Genomic DNA, 20,800 nt, shown 5'->3' on the forward strand with positions numbered 1-20,800 from the left:
ACAATTTTTAAACAGATTATAAAAAATTGCTTTTTTCACTTCAAAACCTCTTTTTTATAATTTGAGAGTTAGTTTAAGACGAAAGTTATTTTTATGATTTTTATGTAAAACGCTTACTTTAAACGTAAATTGCAAATAAACTACTAAAATATCTGAAAAAAGCCAAGTTTAGCGTTTTTCGAGGTAATTTTTTAATTGATTGAACATTAGATGTAAAAAAAACAAAAAACAGAAGATGAAAGTTTAATTCAATTCATTTAAAAATGCTTATTTTCATTTTGATTTTACATTGCAAAAGTCAGTTTAACATATAAACAAATTGATTACCGTTGCCATTCGTAATATATGACTTGACTTGACTTGACGAACGTCCAAACTTTAACGTTTGAAACACATTGTTTATTTCTTACCCACAATCTTAATCTTACTTTAATCGGAAGAATATAATGCTGCAATATTACAGTGAAAAGTTTACCCAAAGTTTACCACGGGAACTTGAATAAAAAGAATAGATAGTTAAAAAAAAAATAAAATATTTGTTAAAAAATTGTTATAAAAATTATTTTTTCGATTAAATTAAGATTCAAATTATGGGTAAAAAATAAACAATGTGTTTTGAACGTTAAAGTTTAGATATTTGTCAAGTCTATATATATATATATATATATATATATATATATATATATATATATAATGGATATCAATTTGTTTATGGATATTTTAAACTGACTTATGCTATATAAAATCAAAATGGACTTGCGCATTTTGAACCTATTTTGTAAACTTTCACCTCATATTTTTGTTTTTTAAATTCGATGTCCAACCTATTGAAAAATGGCCTCGAAAAACGTTCAAATCGGCATTTTTAATTGTTTATTTGCATTTTTAAAGTAAGTATTTTACGAAAAAAAATACAAGAGTAACTTTCGTTTTAGAATAATTCAATTTATTAAAAGAAAGTAATTTTGAAGCAAAAAGTGTTAAATAAATAAATAAATTGACTGCCATATAAATTTTTTCATTGAGATGATTTTTCCATTGAAGAAAATCTTAATTTTTATTTGAGATTTTTATTTTTAAAAAAATATTAGTAAGTAATTTAAAGTAGAAATAATTGAATAGGACAATTTTTTTTTCATAAAATCTATTATAAATAAATTATTTAGTTTATTGAATAATTGTATATTAATCATAAATATTTATTCTTTACAATAAAAATTACCTCAAACAATAAATTGTTTAAACAAATTAGATAGTTTATTTAACAAGCTCCTTTCCTTTCCACTGCTCTCATGAATTTCAAATTCGGCCGATATTCAGGACCATATTTTTGAAGATTTGGTAAAGATTCCATTACAATGCAATCTTTTTCGAATTTTGCACATTAAAACTTTAAAAATGTTCTTTAAGCTGACCCCAATATGATCTCTTACTTGATATAAACAAAGCTGTTATAAATTTTTAAAAAAAAAACGCTTCGTCTCAAAGTGCCCTAGGTTAATATTTTTTTCTTTTAGATTTCTAAAGAAGTGCAGGCTTTCTAAATATGAAAAAATAATTTTTTTGCATGCAATGGTTAAAAAGTTATTCAAATTGTTTATAAGCAAAAAATCGACATGTTTTTGCAAAATTATTTTGCAATATTTAAAAATATTTTTTCTAATTTTTTTAAAATAATAATTATATAATAAATCTTCTTCTTTTAGAAGCTGCCCGTACTGCTATAACTTCGTAATTTTCTGACTTATATTGTTGCAAAAGAAAAATGTGATAAACAAATTAAATAACTTTTAAACTATTTGACCGATGGACTTGAAATTTTGATCATATTTTAAGCACTACAAGACTCAACACTGTATGTAATATAATGGTTATAAGTTTATTTAAAAAAAAAGTAAATATTTATAAAAAACGAAAATGTTTGACTTATTTTGCAAGTGTCTAAGCAATAAATAAGAATAGTAACATTTAAAAAACGCTATTTTAAAGGTTTTTATATGACTTATAAGTTTCTCATTCTGAAATTTGTTTCAAATGCTTCACTTTTAGCTGATAGATGAAAAAAGCGAAAAATTACCATTTTTTGGTCTTAATTTGTTAACAACTAATTACGTCCAAAAAATCGACTGCAGGAAACATATAGGTTCTTGTTGTAGAGGTTCATACTACTTAACAACTGTCATTTGCCTGGCCGGACGAGTATCACGAAATAAAGCTTATTTCCCTGGGCTATAAAACCAATTATACTACCCTGTCTATACTAGCTCCTTTTAAAATATTTATAAGTAGATCAAGGCGGATTTGTAGATGTGAGAGGTGGCATTTTTTTGCAGAAAAAATTGTGTAATAATTTCAGTAATAATACTTGACTTATCCTCTCTCTCAAATAGGTCGGAAATATATATATAAAAAAATTAAAATATTTAAAAATGATTAAAAAAATTGTTTTTTTTTTGTTTTCCTTGCTTATAACTTTATCTGTATCATTCCCGACTTATTTAAGAGGAAAGATAAGTCAATTATTATTACTTAAATTATCACACGAATTTTTCTGCAAAAATCAGAATGCCACTTCTCGCATCTACTTCAAAACAGTTCCGCCCTGGTCTATAGGTATATATTAGTTTGTGTTATAAAAATTCTATTAGTCTGTTAATACTGTAGAAGGAAATAACTCACAGGCGTCACCCGAAGTCGTCGTGGTAGAAACAAACAGTAAATATTTTACAATTCCACACCTATATACTGATTTATTAATATTTTAAAAATAATATATAAGAAATACACAGAAAATAAGGAATTATAATTGTAAAATAAATTGAAAGTAATGTTGCTACCTGAGTATTACCAACTATAAAATAAAATACATTAAACACTGTATGACCAACTAAAAATTTTTTTAAATGGTCTTCTAAACTTAAGTGCCGAAAACATTCGCAATTCTTTATATAGTTCATATTATTTTTACTAAAAACGTCACTCTGTAAATTGTGATATCATAATGGTAAGCTAGTTGAAAGAATTGCGATAGTTTGTACACTTCATAATCCACAACAAAAACATATGGCTTATATTAATTGCTTGATTTATCAAGAATCTTTTTAAATCTAATCCACAAACATTCTATTCCACTTTTTACACATTTTAAAATCTGCAAGTGAAATTTTTCGATTGCATGCGCGAATGACGAATGTTATATTTACTTATATATTTCTGTCGGAATGATATTGTAATGCAATGCCGCTTTTTTGTTATTTCTTTAGAATTCGAGTCTACTTTGAATATATTTCTAATTTTAAATTTCAGATAATCTTATAATCGATACGAAGAATGTATAATTTCGTTTTGGTAGTAAAATGTTTAAAATGTAAAATATATTTACAGGGTGGACAATTTATCATGGAACAGAGCGAAATCACATATTTTTTACGTGAAACATTGTCAAAAAGTTCTGAGAAAAGTATCATATGGATACTGAAGAAAAACTCTTTCGTTTTAAAGAAAAACATTAATGAAACTATCGATGTAATCTATTTTCCACAGCTTATTCGTCAACTAAGTCCGATCTATGGTTTATTATACTGATAAGGCCTTACTTTATACAGTTTATTAATGTTTAAACTTTTATCTTAGTTAGTATTAAATTGTTGTTAAATTAATTGTTATCAGCATCAAGATATTTCTGATTTATTCTGCAACTGCGAAAAATATTAACAAAGGCGATATGACATTGCTCTAATCTTCAACTTTCTGAATCAGTGATCGATAGTTGCTACCACATCACCTCTGAAAATGTTTCTGCAGTTACAGACGAAACATCAGGAATAGCAATTCTAGACCACGATTTATAAATCCCATTGCCAATGAATATTACAGAGAAGACTTACTTACGCGACAAATACGTTTTAAAATTTTCTGACAGATGGCGCCACCTTTAGGTATATTTCTTTTTTATGAATATTACAATGTTCTACAAATTTGGAGAAAAAATTAACACTGAATGAATTAACTTGCACCAAATGTGGAGATCATTGTAATATCATATAAAAGAGAGGCGTCATCGATCACTGATATGCTTTTAGTAAAGATTTTAACGACAGCAAAAATTAAACTAAAATGAGATGTTCCAAATTAAAATTTTAAATGTAGTAAATTTATCATTACTATGTTCCAAATAGTATTCTGTGCTAAACAATATTATGACATTGAACAGAGGACAAGCGATTAGCTAAAAGCTAAGATTAATGTCAGTTTGTGGTAAACATTTTACTATAATACCCACACTAGTATAAATTTGTACTAAATTATGTTTTATTTGTGTTTGTTCAATGCATAAGAAGAATTACAGCAACAAAGGTATGTTTAGTGGTAAATAAAATCCTATATGTTTGATATATTTAAATAATTACGAACAATTGCAATAAAGTACTCTAAATTCTTGAAGATTGGTACAAATTCTGTTGTCTGTAGATGAACATACAATTTCCTTGTATTTTGATCTATAACGAGCTGGTGGTAAATGTCTATTATTATGATTTAAAGCTTGCTGATTTTTATATGATAAATCAATATCTGCTGGTATAGATTGGACATTTTATGTAATTAAAATTCTACCATACATAGTGAACTAACTTACTACACAATAAACCTAGTACATTGATACACTAGATATATGCTGGAAGGCACTGTTGCTCAGTCGTGGTAGATTATAGACGGGGTTATTCCTAGAATAAAAGAAATATTTATATAAACAAAAAAAAAAGGCGCCACTCTTTTTAAATACTTTAATGTCAAAAAAACAGAAATATTTATAAGACAACAGAAAAGTACAAATATCCCAAAAATTAAAAATGGTAAAAGTCACTATATTAAAATATATTTGAAATATCAAATATCATAAATATTACAGAATAAACTTTGATCAAATAAAAGACATATATCGAGCACAGTTTAATTTAATCTTGCCCAAGTACTTCCGATCCCTAGATCATCTTCAGGGGCATCTGAAATAAGCCAAGAAACGTTTTTTTATAACCAAAGAAATTGATTAACTTCGATAAAAACTCGAAGTTTATGGTTGATAAAGAGTTTTTATGTGATTAACGTTTATGGACTTACTTCGTCAATTGCAGCCTATCTGACAAGAACAAAATGTCATAAACATATAATTGTACATTACACTACACTACGAAAGGACAAACCAACACTTTAATATTATTAAAGAAAAGCTACATTGCGTGCCGAAGCCGGAGACAGAATGGCTCCCGATCTAACGGAAATGTTGGGGTGACATGTGACAAATGACAGCTTGGATGAGCAGTCACAATCATAGATATGTGATCTGCACCTTTTAAAAATTCTATGAAACTAAGTATTGACCAAAAGTCCAACTGGCACTACTATAGGAGGTCACTGATGAAATATAAAATTATATAGAATATTTTTTAAGTAGATTGAATAATCCAGATCTCACACTCAAACCTGTCTATAATAATTAGGATGTTAGTTTGAGAGCAAATGAAGTCGACGTTAAGTAAGAATGCAAGAAAAAGACTAAACAATATATTAGACAGTGGGTAGTTGACTACAATAAGATGGTCTACCAAGTACTATCTGTAATGTAGAAAGGAAGAAATCTGACTATGTAATTAAAATACTAAAATTAAAAATCAAAATTGAAAGCAAAGTATATAAATAGTGTGTAATCTAAGTAGTTCAGTTGAACCCACAGTCAATGGTAGAACTATAAAATTAATATGGATGTGCTCAGTGCAGGAAGTCTAAACAGTCGAGCTGGGTCCCCTACGAGGTGAAGCTGTAATAAAGTTTTTAAAAATAGGTTTAAATTTAGTACAATTTAAATTAATTTGAGTATTAAGGCAGTGAGAGTTTCCATTTGTTTCCGTTGTAATCTCCAAATCTTCCAATAAATCCAACTCCATATAGTTTTTCTTTCTACTAATGTCATGTAAGATAGATGAACCAGTGTTGATGTTAAAATTGTGTTTACTGGATAATAAGTGTTGACCAAAACTTGAAGAGTTTGGTCTTTTCAAATGTTCTGAAACTCTAGTGGATAACTTTCTAATGGTTCTACCTACATAAAAGGCATCACAATCATCACATTTTAATTTGTAAATACCACTTTTGTCAAGTGTGTTCATCCTATCTTTGGTGTTCCTTCTTAATCAACATTGTTGATTGTTGATATCCAACAAGTTGGATACTTAAGAACCGCAAAATACCCCAATACTTGAGAAGCAAAGTGTTCAACCAATCCATCCTTCCTATCATGACATATGGATGTCAAACCTGGACCCTAACCAACGCAAATATGAATAAACTAGCCACAACAGAAAGAACAATGGAAAGAGCAATGTTAGGTATAAGACTGTCAGATAAAAAGAGGAACGACTGGGTAAGATCCAAAACAAAAGTCGAGGACATAGCAACAGAAATTGCCAAACTTAAAGGGAGCTTCGCAGGCCACACTGCTAGACAAAAAGACCAACGTTTTAACACTACAATACAACATTGGAGACCTTACGAAAGTAAATGACCAAAAGGAAGACCACAGATGAGGTGGGTTGATGATATTAAAAGAATAGCCGGAACAAATTGGAAATATGTTGCTCAGGATAGATACCGATGGAAGGAGTTGGGAGAGGCCTATGTCTAAACATGGACGACAGAAAGCTGAGAAGAAGAAGAAGAAAACATATCAAAGAATTATCAACACAAAACTGTAAAAATCGATATACCCATAAACTGAAAGAAAAATTATGTCTTTAATAAAAACTTCAAATCACCTAAAATCTCCTAAAAGTTAATAAATGAAAAGAACTATGAGCTATAATCTCGTAAAACGTAAAAGGTTCATCTGATACAGTCAAAAACAGGTGGGTATTCGAATGTATCGAAAAGGATGAGGGTTATTGCTCCCAAAATCTCTTCATACCACGTTGACAATAACCAGATGATAGCAAAAGGGTGGAACCTGACAGCGGAGCACCAGTGAAAAATTTATCATCAATGAAACTCGCAAAAATGTAAGTTTTACCGCAATTAAACAAACGTAAATTTACATAACTAGCCATCTCAACAGGCAAGCCAAGAACTAACTAATTTAATAAGCCGTATTATTTCTTTATAACTTTGGGCAAAGCTAATTACATATTGAAAGGTGTGTACAGTTGTGTTTAAAGTGGTTGTATTGTTTTCACGAGAAAATCTTAACACTTTTAACTAGGTATATACCTAGAACTAATTTATTATAAAAAGGGGAACAAGTACACATACTTGACATATTCGGAGCAAAAAAAAATAATTTCTAGACATGGGGTTATAAAAACTCTTTACGGAATATTTTGGTACAGCACCGTTAAAAGTTTTAAAATTAAGATAACTGAATCGTTACACTCCCACGTCAGTGAAATTGTTAAGTAAGCAATACAATTATTATGATGTTTTATGAGAATAACAAATGATTTTTTCTTCTACCTCTTTACAAGCAATACTGATTGTTTTTTGATTGTGGATGACTGCGGATTAATACCTCTATGGAAGTTTTCACTCCATGTTTTGCGCGGTTGTCCGATACTTCTTTTGCTTTTTTGACGACAAGGGTCTCCTCCATTAGCTTATGTGGTTATTCCATTCTTTTTTTCTATTTTGTGTCCATTAATTTATACACTGTACGTTACGTTTTCTTCTAATGTCTTCACTTCTTTTTCGATCTTTCAGCGTAGATATCGAAACTTTCTACTTTAACGTCACAGATAACTTGTTAAAAACCAACGATGCCCAATTTTGACATAAGCTTACATAGAGATTTTTCATTTGTATAGCAATGTTTCATAAAATTCTTAATCGTTTTAACACTTTTAAATCGTTATACTTAGCTCGTGAAATTGGTAATGGTCCATGGTACGCTTGACTCGGTAGTTCAAATTCGCTCTTTTCTATTTTTCTAGGCACACCAGATTTTATTGATCTACTTGTTATTTGCTTGCTTTCCCAAATGTCATTATAAGTGGTTCGGTAAAAAACCAATCCGCGTTTTTCTTTCATCACTCGAAGTTCTCTTACTTGCTGCAGAGCTATTGGACACTTACGAATAAATTTTTCTTGTAGAAAAGTAGTCCACTGTTTCGTTAATTTCTGATTCGCGTCTATAACTTTAAATAGATTTATCCAATCTACGGGTAGTTCCATCCTAGGCTTCAAATTTATCAAGCCAATGTTTTTATCACATTCTAGATACGAATGTCCTCTGATAGGAAATGTGACTTAAATAGTATCTAGATGCTTTATATCGTGGACAATGTAATGAAGTACCCGAACAATCGTAAAATTTTTATTTTTTCCGCCAGCTGAGTTGCAGAAAATGTGAAGATGACGGACTTCTGTTGGCGGTTCATTGAAAATGAAGAAGAACAGAAACGATTATACCTCGTCAGATCCTTTCCTTGACACATATTCAGGATATGTAAAAAAACAGGATTTTCCTGAAGACAGTACGTAAATGTTGAACGAAAACATAGAAAGTTGTCTCCTATAATAAACATCGTTAGTGCTGATGCTGAGCAGCGAAATTTTTTTCTGGTAGTCCATGGCGATTGATTCATATTCAAAAGTTCTCCTAGCTTTTAGTCGGGCAGGTCGTTTTCTATCATAAAAAACTTGGGCACGAGTTTTGTGCAATTTATTTTCTGTAGATAGAGCTTTTATCTGTGCTGCATCATCAACAGAATGAAGAGTCTTGATTTTTGCATTAAACTCATCACACTTGCTACAGGTATCTGTCCTATCTTCCTGTCAAATGAAATGTTGAACTTGCTATTAAAAATGTTTCTGTAGGTGTCATACGAAACAGATGCAACAGGATACGTTTCTTTAAACATTTGAAACATTTTCATAATATTCAACTCTTTACTTAAATACACTTTTTTGGAGTTGTGAATGCTATAATGACGCAACCTACCCCGAAATGAAGCACTTTGTTGCTAAATCTGGGTACTCAAATCAGAAGTAACTAACGATGTTTTGAAGAATGCTTTCCTCTTTTGTCGACAGGAGCAATTCCGGAAGTTTTCAATGAGGTTTGAGTATGAACCAACTTAGATCTAGTGATACCATGCATTGCAGTAAAGGCACTACTGCAGACAGATATTTCTTCTATGTTAAAGAAGTTGTTATGTTCTTATGTTTTTTCTCAATATTAAAGATGTTTTCCATACCTGCCTATAAAAGTTTTGACTTTTGTCGGCACTCCCCGTTCTGCCGACATTCTCTTTTTTGTGGTCTGTTACTCTTACTCTTAGTTCTATACCCTTCGTTGTGCATACTAATCCGATATCATTGAATATTCCATTCAACACCGTGCCAATTTCGTACATTACAATATACATTTCGAGAACTGCAGAGCAGATTTTAGTAACTTCATTAAAACTAAAACTATACATATTATTGAAGTTCGTAGATATGCAAAAATATTCAGATATTCCATTCAAAACATGCAATGAATGTAAAGCCGGCTCTGTGGAAACACGTAAACCAAACAAATGGACTTTGGGAATTCGGTACGGTGATAATTTTTATCGCGCTCGTAAAAATGTAGTAGAAAGCAGAACTGACTTCCGCAAGGCAGGTTAAATAATCCCGCGTACAGACAATTCTTTTTGGATGCGTTTATTTTAACTCGTCTGACTAAAAATAGTTGTAGCCTTTATTTTCTTAAACTCAACTACGATTAAACGATCAGTTAATTTTGGACCACTGACAGAAATGTATTATTACTAGTGGATTACGTTTTAGTTGTGTTTATTATCCGGTTCGGTGGATCTTAAAGCAAATGAAGTTAGCGGCAGTAACGCGTTGTGTGATTTGTTAGTTCTTTATTTTCCTGTATATTAAAAAGGGCGTTAAAATTGGTTGCTTTGGAGACATTATGTCCGCTCTGGCGGCAGTCTGGGGAACTACCAAAAGAAGGGAAAGTAAGTAATTTTAAGTTGCTAAATTGAGAATCTTTCATTAAGCGACACCTTTTGAAACTTGTAATTACTAATCCCAGATTTTCAAAGATTAAAGGCATCTAGATACACCTTTCTTCTTTATGGGCCGTATTAGAATTATTATCGAACCACAGCTCACGATCTTTGTTCAAATGGAAAAGTTCTCCTGCGTTTAGTTTCGTATTTTGGTATATTTTCCATCTCATATTTTTTTGAGAATCAGTGGCTTGTGTACTCTCCTTATCAATTCTTGTTAGTTATGCGTACCTTCAAATGTATTTTTTTTAATCTGTCCATATATCATTTTCAATAATTCTCCTCGATTGAAAATAAATGATTTTAAAATTCAAGAGTTTCTTGGGATAATTGAATAAGGTCGGTGACAAAATTTCTTTTACATTTCCATACCACTTCAGTCTTTTCTATATAATTATGTTAATAATCTTTTTCCTATCAATATTCTCTGTCTTCTTTCCTTTTTTCTTATTCTATCTATTATTGTTACTCGACAGTATCTTCGAAGGTATCTGTTGTATCTATATTGCTGCTGTTTATATTGTGTATTATCGTTGATTGAATAGGTATTATTCAGTTTTTAACACGACATTGTCACAATACTTCGCACTAATGTTTCATTATGTGTTTTTTTGTTTTCGTGCTCAGTTGCTTATCTCACCAGATGAATTTCATTTTCCTAATTGCTCTCTTTGTTTTTGCTAGCATCCTTTTACCTTTTATTAATGCTTTTTTGTTGTAGACAAGGATACTTATATCTTCTTCTCTACTGTTGTCATTTATTCTATTTTTGTGAAGGAAATTTTGTGTTTCCCAAATATATTTCAAATAGTGTTGAAGACATGAACATGCCTGTAATAAACCCTTTGTTGTGTTGAAGTACATTTTATTTGTACACATTTTTGTCCTATTATCTATTATTTATTTTTTATTCTACATTGTGTATAAATTCTTAATAACATGAATATGTTGCTATCAATTCCTTTCATAAATGCACTATATGCACTGCTTTCTGCGAAAGTTTACTCATTTATACCCTGTAAATTACATTTTGTTCTGATCTGGTTACTCCTTTTTTGGTCTCTCAGTCTCAACGTATTTCCTATAATTCTTCTGAGTATTCTCATTTCTGCTGTTTTCACCACCATTTACATCATCTGTATTTTGGTTGTGTTGGGTGTTGTTTTTAATGCGTACTTCATGTCTTATGCTGTTTAATGTTAATGTGTGGGGCATTCTGCTAATCTATTTGCTTTTTGTACTTAATATTTTTCAACATCTCCATAGCTGGACATTGTAATACATAAGAACTCTATTTCCATAACTTGTCCCAATGCAAACTCCATCGACCTCCGGTTTACCTCTTACTGGTTCTTTCTTCTTCTTCTTCTTCTTCTTCTTCTTCTTCTTCTTCTTCTTCTTCAATAATCACTTTGTTTAAGGCAACTCGAGACAGATTAGCCAATGGCTCTTGATCTCATTCTCGAAGATTTTAGAGCCAGGATATTCTTCTTCGGCCTAGGTCTCTTCTTCTGGCGATCTTGCCCTGTATTATGAGGTGTAGCAGATTATACCTCTCTGGATGTTTCATTACATTACATTACATTATTGTTTTTTTTTTTTGTATTCTTCTTTGTTTTTATTTTTCTGTTCTCGTCTGTTTTCCATTAGTCTCAATATTTCATCAGTCATCCATTGTTGTTTGCGTTTATTAATAGCTTTATACTTTTTTGTTGTTTCTTGCTTGATGGCTTTGATCTGATTCCAGTGGTCTTCGATGTTATGTGTTTCTTCGGATTTTTCGAACTTCTTTTCTATCTCGTGTGCTTGCTTGGATATTATCTCGAATAAAGTCAGTGTTTATTCGGTTAGTCCGTTTTTTGCGTTTCACTTTTTTAAGTTTGAGTTTGATGTCGCTGATTAATAAGTTATGATCTGAGGGGACATCTGCACCAGGTAGTGTTTTATTATGTTTATTGAATTTCGGTATCTTTCAGTAATTGTTATATAATAGATCTGATTTCTTATGATCTTCTCTTTAGTATCTGCTGGTGACTTCCTAGTGTATAAACGACGCTTGCGTAGTTTGAAGAATGTATTTGTCACACATAAATTATTCCCTACACAGAATTCTACAAAACGATCTACTGTCATTACGTTAATCAATTCCGAAATTGCCTTCAATGTTTTCTTGTTTAAGTACATTTTCCCACTTTGGCGTTGAAGTCCCCCATTATTATGTTAAAGAATGTTAATTACTTTTGAATACTTTAAATAAATACTTTTGTTCTTCTGCTAAATCTATGAACTAGTCTTTGAGGGCTATAGCCGGTTTTTGCTCTTAATATTTCATCGTCTTTGTAATTTAAATTTCATTGTTTCCTATTCTGTATCCTTTTCCTTTAATGACGTTCTCTATGACTTCATCCATGATTGGATTGAATAGCATAGGGCGTGAATCCTCCTGTTTTATTCTATTCCCTGTATCTGTAGGTTCCGCAAGCTTTCCATCTATTCTGACTTCCACCTTGTTGTTTTGATAGACCTTTTTAATTTTGTGTAAGATGTATTACTTTTTAAGTCTTACTCTGTCAAATGCTTTCTTCGAGTCGATTAAGCATGGGAATGCGGTTTTCTTCTGTTTCACGTGCCATAGCAGATTTATCCAACGTTGGCAATCAACATTGCTAAGACTTCTCGATCTTCTGCCACATGGAATTGTCCTGAATGTTTTTAACTAAGAAACATTTTTTCCTCCTACACCTATACGGCCTTCTATTTTGCCTTTAAGGATCAGTTCTGCATCTGTAAATCTACATGGGTCTACTTTTTTTGCATACGGAAACATTGTTGCTCATCTGCTAAGTTTATGAACTGATTTATTCGTTCTTGCAAAATTTTAGTAGTGGCAACTCCTTTACGTATGTTTGGGGCTGTGTATCATTAAGTATACAACGGGACCTATACTTTAACGTCGATTGCGAAAGACTAAGTGTAGATGAGCTGTACGACTTCGTGGTTTGTTAAAACCTTTGAAGAGGTAACTTTTGCAGTACTTTCCGATTTTGTAGGGGGGACGATTTTATAAAGGACTTGTTGGTGGATGTATCTCCATAGGAAGGTTTCTTACAATAACTGTTGAATGTTGAGGACACGTTTGGTGACCAATTACAGCTCCAAAGAAATAAAACACTTGTGATTTAAGAGTTTATAATGAAACTTTAAGCAAGAAAGGCCCAACGCAGCCTTCCGTCATTGTACAATCTTAATACACTTTTTCTTTATAGAGAATATACCAAATACGATTTGAAAAATGCCCAAATTTTACATGACTTCCGCGAGCGCGGAGTACGACTCGCCTTGAGTACTAAATTGTTACTCGTGTGAAAATTATTCTAATAGCCGGACGGGCAGAATTTGCGCAGAAACTTTTACCAAGTGACGATTCTACACCGAAAAAATTTGAATATAAATTTAATCGAAAGATTTATACAATATACATAATTTTAAGTATAATTATATTTTTATTATTTTATACATTTTAAATCCTAATATGTTCGTTTCTGGAACAAGTTGGTTATTTAAGTATAGGAATATATTTTGGCATTAAAAAACCCAAAACCACTGAAAATAACAAAAATGGCTGTACTTCATATTATACGTGCCTGCAAAGATACTTCAAAACAGAGTGCTGCATAAGATAAACATGCAAGATCGCGGATATGAAGGTATTAGACATGATGTTTAGGCCTTCTTAATTTGCTACCTCTTAAACCTTTCCTTTACTGTTTTCTTATTAAAAACTTATTTTTCTTTTACTTGAAAAGTTTGCCGAAAAGATTTTTAATGTTAAATAAACTAAAATGAATTAAAGCAAATAAAGTAAACAGAATGGACAATTTTGTTTGTATAGAATCAAGATTTCAACTAAACACTTCTCAGTACAAAATTGTTGTAAATATTAACAGGGACATGGCTATTATAAAAAACACTATCCGTAAAGATAGTGGCTGAGTTGAAGGATACCCAATGGCTCTCTAGTAAAATAATTACATAAGCACAATGTTCAACTTTGTAATTATATTATTAATTTTAAAATTAGATTTACAGTTACACAAATAGCCTGGCAGTTTACTAATTGCAGTTTAAATTGAGTTTACATGTAATTAATTTAAATAGAAATGAAAATGACAAGTTTATGAACTGATTATGTGGCCAACAAGTTACAGCAAAGTACATGAATGTTTTGCGAGTAAATAGAATTAAAGTGAGGTACAGCAAATCTAAAACAAATGTAGTTGTATGTCATACCGTTGGCATATTTCAGATCTAGCACCATAAGTTAAAATTAATTAAGTTTTTTATATAGGAAATAAAGGCACTCGCGCACTGGATACTGGATAGATACGAAAAGTATGATAATAAAGCGAGATAAAGAATTCAAAGCACAAAAACCAAGCGCACAAAATCTCGTTAGAAGAAGCTCTAGGATCATGAAAAATATTTGTATGATAAATATAGCGCAATAGAAATAAAAAAGAAACGGAAGATGGTAAATTACTAAATTTCTAGATTTTGTAAAAAATGCTTAAGAATAGGTGAGGTAGATGTGGTGAGAAACACGTTAAGAAGTGAAGTATTCTGATTTAAAAGATCTACAAGACAAATATATTCAGCAAAGGCAGGTACATACAAAAGATAAAGAAAATGACAATTCTAAATGTCAAATTTGGACAAAAAGTCCGTAATAAGACGCCATTTTGATCAGTTATTATTCACTGGTAAAGTTTTAAACGCTCTCTGGTTTTCCCGATGTAAAATAAACTTTTACTTTTAATAAACAAACACAGTAATTATCACTGTTCTAAAAAATGTTTTTCATCAAAAGTTTTAAGGATCACCACAAGCTGGCCCATCCTTTTAACTCGTAAAATATTAATTTTACAGCGTCGTAAAACTTTTGTGGCAAATAAGCGCAAGTATCCGAGAAAACGTTCAAAAGATATTGATTGAAATAACCGTTGGATAAATAATGTTAATCGAGAGGAAACAAATTATTCGGGTGTTAAAATGGTTTCAAGCACGTGGCTGACTGCCAATCAAAATTAATTTAAAAATTTAGAATGACTATCGTTTAGAGGTCAAGACGATTTGAATAATTATAGTATTAATGAAGTATGTCATGTCAATATACTTGTACATCAAGTTGAGATCATATATTCGTCTTGTATGAACTATTTAATTTAAACTTACTATGTTACATACAGAGAGATTACATACATAAGAGATAAAACTACTTGCAATATTTTTGTTCCGATGTAGGAAAATATGATGTAGGAATTTATTCTCCAGCTGCGCCGCAAAGATTTTTTCCAACTGGAGAATAAATTCTAACCGACTTATCTTGCTGCCAATGACCTACTTATAGATGATTTAAGTATTTATTATTCCTCTTCTTCTTATTATTATTATTGCTTCTTATATATAGGGCCCTAAGGCCTATTTTTTCTTTTATATTAGCTGCCTTATCATCTTCATTCCGGCTTTACAACCCTGCGTGGGTCCTAGCCTCCCCAAGAATTTCTCTCCAGGTGTCCCTATCCATTGCCTTCCTATTTCTTATGTCGATATTAGCCTACTGGAGTGTTTAAATTATCACACCATGTCTTCCTTGGTTTTCCAACGCTTCCGTTTGAAACAGAACCAACATTGAAAACTTTTGTTTTAACACTTCCACAAAATCATTACAATTTATTTTTACTACAGCTGTTTCGGTAGAGTGTTTTTCTCAAGTAACGTATTTTTAATAGGCTCTACACTTTATACGCTAATCTACGCTTTTACTAAATATATTTGCTTAGGTTACATGTGGTGATTGCCCAAAAACGTACATCGGTCAAACTGGCACAACCTTTAACAAACGTATATCAGAACACAAAATGATTTTCAACAACAGAAAAACAGATTCTACGTACGCACTTCACCTTTTAGATTATAATCATTCTTTTAACGACCATTTTCAAATTTTCCGTATTCAAAATAAGGATTTTAACCTGTCTTTATTAGAATCTATGGAAATTAATAAATTAAAAAATATAAATATAATTCTAAATTCCCAAATTGGGACAAATAGCTTTCTCCTGCTCAACTTATTCAGTTAATGACTGTAAAGTGTATGGCATAGTAAAAATACATCACTTGAGAAAGGCAATCTGGTGAAACAGCTGTAGTGAAAATAAATTTTTCACTACATGTCTTCAATTTTCTTCAATGTCTTCAATTTTTTTTCCTCGCAAATTGAACACAACCATATATCAACACACATCTCTATAACAATGTCAGGTTGATTTGGGCTTAACGCGGCGTTTAGAAGAACAGACTGTAGGATTTTCACATTTCCTTTTTGCTAAGTTTTTCTTGACAGTTTCTTTGTTCCTTTTAAGACTTATTTTACATTCTGGTTTTATTTTTGAAGCACTTACAAGTTTCTTGGACAATTTCGGTTTAACCTTCCCCAATTTCATTTTTATTTGTTTTACCTGTTCTTGCTCTAAATGTAGCTGTTTAGCTAATTCTAATACATTTTTATAGGGACATCCCGTCAAAACCATTGCCTTTTGTGCTGTTTCCTTGGATTTTGGATGAGGCTTCGGTATTGTGGAAATTGAATCAATTGAAATGTTAAGTTTTGCACTTGCTTCGCGCGTTTTTTTATTGGAGCTAGTGGATGTAGTAGTCGTAGCTAAACTCCCTTTACTAGGTAGTTCAGGCCAGATTATTTCGTACTCTATATTAGCTCCTGTTGTAGACCTAAGTGGTTTCTTGTTTGTCTCATTAGACTCTTCATTTTCACCATCTTCACGAGTTTCACTGCCTTTATGGTTATTTAAATTTTCAGCCGCACAAAAGTCATGATTTTTGAAGACAATGCGATCAACAGGCTAGACTCCACTAGTTCGAAAACCATTGACTGCAATTTCAATGCTTGCTGCTCTACCATAAACTTTAGAAATCAATTCGGCTACGTGAAGTTGTGTAACACATAATCCGGGATTAGAAAAAAGCCACTTTTCAACTGATTGAGTGTAGTAGCCTTTGAAAGACTTAAAGAATGATCTATCCAAAGGCCGCAAGCGATAGGTCGTATGCCCAGGCAGTTGTAGCATTATTACACCGTACTCTTTAGCATGTACAATTGCTTCAAGATTCTTTGAGTGTATTATATGCCCATCCAGTAACAACAGAACTTTTTTTTCTACTGTTGGGTTTACAGAATCAATAAAATCCTGGAGCCATTTTACAAAGAGAGCACTAGTCATGTAGCCTGATTCTGATATTTCAACCATACTGCCTGGTGGAGCACCAACCCTCAAATCATTGTTTATTCGCATACGCTTAAATATGAGCATAGGTGGAACGTAAATTCCTGAAGCACTCGCACAGCAAACAACTGTCGTGTTGACTCCATGTTCTCAACTGGACACTAGCCCAACTTGTCTTTTACCTTTTTGTGCGAAAACCTTTTGGCATTTGTTGTGCACAATGCTGACACCCGTTTCGTTAACGTTAAATATACGAGTTGCATCAATATTATTCTCATCAACAATTTGGCTGTTAGTAATACACTGCCTCGGCCAAAAGCCTTCGTTTCTTCATTTGCCTTGACATTGGTCCCCTTAAGGTAATGAAGCAAGGTAGGATAAGGGACACCATACGGCCTGCAGCATTCATTTAATCTCATGTCTCCATTACGAAATGTTTAAAGAGCCCGCCTCATGTCGTTAATCATATTCCCATATTTTCCTTTGAGCATCTAAAACACACAAGAACGGTGTGAACGGTTGAAAATAATTAGGTATTAAATATCCAATGGTATCTAAAATTGTACCGGTACAATATAGGCAACTGGGCGTGGTACAATATGGAAAACTTGCACTTTATGTAACTAAACTATGTTATGTATCTAACCTAAAAATGGTTCGGCAAAGGAAAACAACTTAGTTTTATACATCTAAAACATGATTTTCTTGTATTTATGGATCAAATAGGTTTGCACATACCCTTAGAGATGCTGTAACCTTACGTATGGAACTAGAAAACTATACTGAAACACCATGAAATACAAAAAATTGAATAAAACAAAATCGACAAATGCGAACATTGTAAAACTTAAGCACTCAACTCTAGGTAGTAACTTGTTCCACTAAACGACATAAGAGCGCTCTGTTTCCTCATAAAGGATAAATACAGCGGTCGTACAGTTATGTCTATTCCCAAATATTTAAACTGCATTTCATGCTTTATTATTTTCCCGTAAATTAAAATTTTACATCATAGTGGATAGTTCGATGTTTTCTACATTTGTTTTTTTTCTGCTGAGATTATCATATTGTATTTTTTGCTTTTGAAGCTACTATTGTTAATTCCACAGTTAGATAACTCAGCAATAAGACGTTTTTATAGGATTTCTACAGGTATGCCGTCACATTGTTTTACTACAGAATGAAGTATTATTTCCATGTTTCGCTTTTGTGTGAACTCCTGTTCTATTTTAGTACCAATGTTTTCTTTTACAATGAAGCGGCAAGTTTGAAAATAGTTGTCGGTTGTTACATTTTAGTTTTTTTTTAATTGATATCTACTAAAACTAACTAAAAATTTAGTTGTTATTCCAAAAACTGTCTATGCTAGGATAAGGTAATCATTTATGACGTATTTTTGATCTACAGAGAACTTTAGCCAAAGTATGGAAGTCTTGGTACTTTCAAGTCTTTGTTCACTCAATAAAATATTACCATAGATTGATGACTGACTGATACGAAACTGCCAAACCAAAAAGTGTGTTCTTTAAAAATATCAATATTCTACTCGATCTATTCAATCAGATTTTTAGCTCGTGAATGTAACCCAGCACTCAGTAAACATAAAAATTAAAATAACATGTTATTATAAATATATTTCCTATTCTTATAATATTTAGCTTGGTACAACTTCTATATGTATAATATTGCTTAGTATATCTAATAAATACACACCTTTTACAATTCTTACGTATAAGGAACTTTTCAAACAATCAAACAAACGAACCTTAAAATCAAGTTTCTTGTTTGTTTATATTAACATTTAAAAACTCACCAGGTCCTGGAACTCCTCCTCAATCACCAAGAATAACACCTGCTGCTTCCGGTTCTCCGTCTAGTTCTGTATCAGCGGCTCAGCCAAATCCAAGGCCGAATGCCTTAAATTTGGGTCAGGCGTTGTTGCAAAGTGTTCAAGGTTAGGCCAAAATCGATTTTTATTAATAACCTAACATGTTTAGTTTTGACTAACCATTCTTCATCTAACAATTGCTAACAGTATTGATTTGTGCAGTTGATTAATAAAATTAAAGTAATTTGGTTTGCTTTTTGTTGATTCTTTTACTACTAATTAAAACAGTATTAAATTCTTTTATAAATAAGAGAAAAGGTGGCGTCAGAAAAAAATTAAGATTGTGCGTTTTTCTTAGAGCTAAAAATATTGCTGGATCTTTAATAATACATTCATATCAGCCATAAAATATAAGCTAAATATGAAGGCTATATAAAAACTAAATGTAAAACTAAATGACATACTAAGTTGGCCTAATGACATGATAAGTCAGTGGTCAGATGTGTAAATAGCAATCTATCTATGGAACGCTTTTTGTCAATATATCAAAAAATGTTTACATTCACAGTATATTCACATATAAGTTTACGCCTAAACGCCTAATTTTTTGCTAGTTCTTAGAAATTAGGCTGCTAAAACAAATCTCCAATTGTAATGAAACCAGCGAACGTACACTGTTTCGCATGAGCTCCAGACACAATCCTTTTTAACGAAGAAGAGTATTTGATTAAGATTATCCACATTTGATCGACAAAAAATAATACAACTGGCCAGATGACGGAAGAATGTAACTCACCTTTCACCAATCATTAATGCAAAACTAGTGAGCTTAAATTCTTTGTTAAGCAGTTTGAGTTTTATCGTCGTAGTGTCCTTATCGTCTTTTATTTTATGCGTTTTGCTCCAATCCATTTCGTTTTCTCATTTTTGTACTGTTCTTTACTGTTCTCCTATATGCATATATAATGATCACTTCGTAAATTTAAAACTTATCTATATTTTTTGTTCCAATAAAAAAACTTATTCGAGAAATGAAAAATAGGCATTTATTTAATCGGATCTTTTTTTTCGAATTTGTATTTTATAAATCTCAATTGTACAGCTTTTATATTTTGTAAGCATTCATCAAGTTATGCCACAGATTTTATAATAGATAAAAATTTTACGGCCTTGTTTAAGTATATTTTCTTTAGATGTTTGTCCTGTAAACGTGCAAACACCATTATAATCCTCTTTTATTGGCTTTAACATCTAGATCAGGTTTTACCTTTTTAGTTGATAATTTAAATGTTGTTCTTAGATTATATATTTAAGATAATGTTTATTTTCTAGATAATTTTATTTTAATATTATCCAAACGTAAGCCATAAGGCCCCCGCTCGCTCTAAGGAAAATTCACTCATTCCCATGACCATGACAATAGAATATTCACAACATAATTATTTGCATAAATTGTTATTATGTTAGTCCACATTTTTATTCTACAATAATATTAAATAACTTTAAATGTTAATGCCTAAATTTAAAGTTCAGTTTCATGATTTAATCCCGGAAAAAGAGTAAATTATCCCCATAAAGAATTTAACTGCCCCTAATAGGTAAACAAAAGAAATCCACTAATC

At 31.4% G+C, this 20,800-nt stretch overlaps 1 protein-coding gene across 5 annotated transcripts in view; it reads left to right on the top strand.

Annotated features, from left to right (window-relative positions):
* CaMKII (Calcium/calmodulin-dependent protein kinase II) overlaps positions 1-20,800 on the top strand; it is a 699,413-nt gene that overhangs the window by 567,486 nt on the left and 111,127 nt on the right. For 3 of the 5 annotated variants that reach the window (XM_072537374.1, XM_072537369.1, XM_072537370.1), the window contains one exon: positions 19,167-19,304. The exons of the other annotated variants lie outside the window; for them this stretch is intronic. In XM_072537374.1, the coding sequence (XP_072393475.1) occupies positions 19,167-19,304 (138 nt within the window). The remainder of the gene's footprint in view (positions 1-19,166; positions 19,305-20,800) is intronic. 5 annotated transcript variants of the gene reach the window in all.

This window comes from Diabrotica undecimpunctata, chromosome 7 (assembly GCF_040954645.1).
Source record: "Diabrotica undecimpunctata isolate CICGRU chromosome 7, icDiaUnde3, whole genome shotgun sequence".
NCBI lineage: Eukaryota > Metazoa > Arthropoda > Insecta > Coleoptera > Chrysomelidae > Diabrotica > Diabrotica undecimpunctata.